This window comes from Zerene cesonia, chromosome 25, assembly GCF_012273895.1.
Source record: "Zerene cesonia ecotype Mississippi chromosome 25, Zerene_cesonia_1.1, whole genome shotgun sequence".
In the NCBI taxonomy this organism is placed as follows: domain Eukaryota; kingdom Metazoa; phylum Arthropoda; class Insecta; order Lepidoptera; family Pieridae; genus Zerene; species Zerene cesonia.
The window spans coordinates 1559065-1563290 of NC_052126.1; the positions used below are offsets into that span (position 1 = coordinate 1559065).

General features: G+C 30.9%; 1 protein-coding gene across 1 annotated transcript; it reads left to right on the plus strand.

Annotated features, from left to right (window-relative positions):
* The first annotated feature begins 223 nt into the window (after positions 1-223).
* LOC119836786 (DNA polymerase epsilon subunit 2) lies at positions 224-2388 on the plus strand. The gene has a single exon (XM_038362255.1). It carries the CDS (start codon positions 716-718, stop codon positions 2288-2290), a length of 1575 nt encoding a protein of 524 aa, XP_038218183.1. The 5' UTR covers positions 224-715; the 3' UTR covers positions 2291-2388.
* Positions 2389-4226: the final 1838 nt, after the last annotated feature.

Below are 4226 nucleotides of genomic sequence, written 5' to 3' on the forward strand. Positions count from 1 at the left end.
AAACGTCAAATTTATCGTCCACTGATATCATAGATCACTACATAATATGTACACAGACATTCAATCATAGTTCTTCTGTTTCATAACCGTTGCATGACCGCAGAGAGCCCTTTTATTAGTACTTTAATATATCCATGACCTTTTGTATAAATGAAGATTGTGCTAAAATTTGCTTGCGCTTTCTGCATATTTGTAGCGCTCTCAAAAAACCAAAACGCTCATTTAGCGAAAAATAGCTGGTACTTGACGAAGCGCTTACAACGTGTTATGAGTGTATATGAATCGTCTATGGCGTTGTGGCAACAAAGAACCATGATGATGCGTATGTATATGCTGGTACTGGTACTACTTTACAACCTTACAGAGATAAATTAAGTAACAGAAACTATGTATATCAAATAATATTCAGTAAGAAAACAATGAAACGTCTTGTATTTATTTTAAATGAATTACTAGGTTTTTTAAAGCACTCTTTTGAAGAAAATTTAAGAATTTTTTGATGTCAGTACTCACTTATCACTACTCAGTTACTGTCAAATCATAAATGTCACTAGCGTCAGAGAAGGCGGGAAATGGGAATAGCTGACTTATTTTTTTTAGAAAGTTGGAATTATATTTTAATATTTTGTAAACAAGTCATTCATTTTTTAAATAAAAGTATAAATTCTGTACATTCGTTTTTAATATGTGTTTAATATAATACTCTCTTATTTAAATGGCTGAATTAAAGGAAATACGTTTGGAAATAAACAATGCGTTTAAACTCAGTGGTTTTACAATACGTAGAGAAGCAAGTGGCTTTCTTGCCGAGCAATTATGTGGACTATCAAATACTGAGAGATTAAGAATTATTGATAAAATAACTGCACATCTATTACACCAATGTCTTTCACAACCAGTATTAGAGAAAGAGCATATAGAAGTGGCGTTTAGAGAATGTTCATCATCCGGTTTAGAAGAAACTGAAACAGTTCTGAACATAATTGACGTATTTAATGTTCCTAAAATTTCATATGACAATGAAAGAAAGAAATTTATCAAAGATATTACGAATAATAATTTGTATGCAGAACCTAAATGGAAAGCCCAGTTTTTAATAGACAGATACACAATAATTTGGCAGAGAACTATAAGAAATAAGTTGTTTGCTAAAGACTCCCTGCCCTCAATGGAAAGTGAGAATCGATTTCAACTTCGTAAAGTTGAGGTTTTGCTCAGTTCTTCAAGTAAAGTTGATGATGTTATTGTGCTTGGACTTCTTACACAGTTGACAGAAGGAAAATATTATCTGGAAGACCCTACCGGTAGTGTACTTTTAGATATGACACAGACAAGGTACCATTCTGGTCTATTCACAGAAAATAGTTTTGTTTTAGCAGAAGGATATTATGATGACAAAGTTTTACATGTGATGGGCCTTGTAATGCCTCCATCAGAAAGCAGGGCAACTTCAATGCCATATTTTGGTAACTTAAACACATTTGGGGGTAAATCAAAGTCATTATTGAAAAACTCGCAGAACTTACTTAAAATTGAACAGGAAAATGAAGATGGTATGATTATATTCTTATCAGATGTCTGGTTTGATAATTTAAAGGTTATTTCTAAATTGAAAGCACTGTTTTCCGGTTTTAATGACTTTCCACCAATAGCGATAGTGTTTATGGGTGAGTTTTTATCTTGCCCCTATGGCTATGAGCACAGCACACAACTAAAGGCAGCTTTAATAAATTTAGCTGATGTGATATATCCATTCACAAAATTAAGAGAATCATGCAAATTCATATTTGTGCCTGGCAGAAGTGATCCAGTTGCACCAAATATTCTACCAAGACCAGCAATACCAAACTCTGTTACTAAAGAAATTTGTGATAAATTAGGCAATTCAGTTATATTCACAACAAATCCATGTAGAATACAGTATTGTACACAGGAAATAGTTGTTCTAAGACAGGATTTAGTTACAAAGATGTGTCGTAATGCAATACACTTTCCGGAAACAGGTGATATACCAGATCATTTAACTAAGACATTACTGAGTCAATGTACTCTATCACCATTGTCTCTTGGTGTACAGCCAGTATTCTGGAAACATGCCGATGCATTACGCTTATATCCAATGCCTGATCTTATTGTTATTGGTGATAACTTCCAGCCTTATACAAGAGCTTATCAGAATTGTCAAGTTGTGAATCCTGGATCATTTCCTCGTACAGAATATTCTTTTAAAGTGTATGTGCCTGCATCTAGGACAGTTGAAGATTCACAAATACCTAATGATGATAGTTAATATAGTGATCTTAATGTTATATGTATGTGAAGTCTGTGCCTTGTATATTTGTTGAAATGTTATTAATTCAATGTATATTTTTAATCAGAATTATAAACACACTTTTCATTATTTTATTTCAATTAATCATTATTTTTGAATGAATATTAATCTATTCGAATAAGATAAAACTGAAGAGTTTGATTAAATATGGTAATCTTCGAAACTACTGGACCAATTTCAAAAATTCTTTCAGTGTTGAATAGTTTTTGTGAACCCTGAATGCTTATAGGCTATATATTTACTGATAGCACAGTTAATATTTATCTTTACACTATTGCAGTGGTATACATTCTGCCTTAAATTTTCTCTATTTTACATCTTTAATGCTCTCATTTATGACACAATTCGAGAGTTATTCAAAATTGTAATATTCATCAGAAAAATTGATTTTCTCGTTTGACGTGAAAATTTCACATAAGTACAATAATAATAATCCCACGTCACTAAAAAAAAAATAAGGCTCACATGTCCTGAATTTTGTATGGATTTTATGCCTATTCAAGTTTAATGGTTTGAATCCAAAAAATATGAATATATTTTGAATTATCTCCATGAAAGCATGCATGCATGCAAAGTAAGCGTGAATACAGTACAAACTGTTTTTAATTATTATTAGTTTTTTTATGACAAAGCCTATAAATATTAGCTCTCTATCACATTAGCTCAATAAAATGGTCGATGGGTTGTGTCAGGAATATGCTAATGTTCTCTCGCATGGTTATCACACGCGTTAGTTAGGTATCTCGACTGAACGAACCTAATTAATTCATTAGGCGCCTAGGTAGTCTGAAGATTTAACACTCAGTTTTAAGTTTTCACCTATGTCGGCAAGAGATGTGCTCATTTTCTTCGGTTTTATTCAAGAGCATAGGCAAATAAATAAAACAGCAAATGTAACATTGGTATCATTTATTTACATTATTATCGTTATTTTTTATATTATTTACTTAAACTTATTCATTGTTATAACTAAATGTTAAATAAAATACATCAAAAATATTAAGTTAGCATTAATCTACCTATTACAACCGAGTATAATTGTTATTAAAAATAACGTAAAAAACATTTTCACGAATTCACACTTGGGACGGATAGTTATTTAATATTTTAAGACACAAATGATTTTCACTGTTATACAGTATGCCTAAATAATATGTATAAATAACAATTTATTATAATATGAAAATAAATTTGCGAACTCTCTTGTAAATTACAGAACAAAAGCTGAATTGTATCAGAAAATATGATTTTAATTGTCTTGTACAAATTGATATATTTGGTATAAAAAATAAAGCAATAACGTTAAAAAAATAATTACCTATATAGAAATTTGATAGAGGCTAAAAACCTAAATTGCTTCATTCGGATGCGAATTAACAACAGATTTTGTATATAACCATACTTTAAAGCCTCTCAAGTTTTCAAAAAGTTTAGTCACATTACAACCTGATGCCTATTCGCATTCCATATTACAAATCTATTTACAATTTTATGCATGGAATGTGTTAGTAAAATATTTAATGTTTTTTTTTTAACAATTACATAGAATTATCAGCGAAAACAGAAGGTACTTGTGTAGTCATATCAATAAACACGTCAAAGTAATATTTATAATATACATAGTACGTACGTAGCTTTTCCATGTGGCGGTGTATAGACGTACTATAAGCAACTACTTATAATTATCAAAACGTCGTCAAAAAATGTCCGAGCGGCGGAACATGAAAACAATCAATCAAATTAACTCTTTATTTCATGCCAGTATTGTTCAAAGTCTATTGTATACACTCATTAGAAAAATCTGCCATGAACAGACGCGTAGCAGAATTTTGCTTTACATAAATTTTACCCTTACAAAAATCTACACGCTTTTCCGGCGCATGTATGAGTTTTG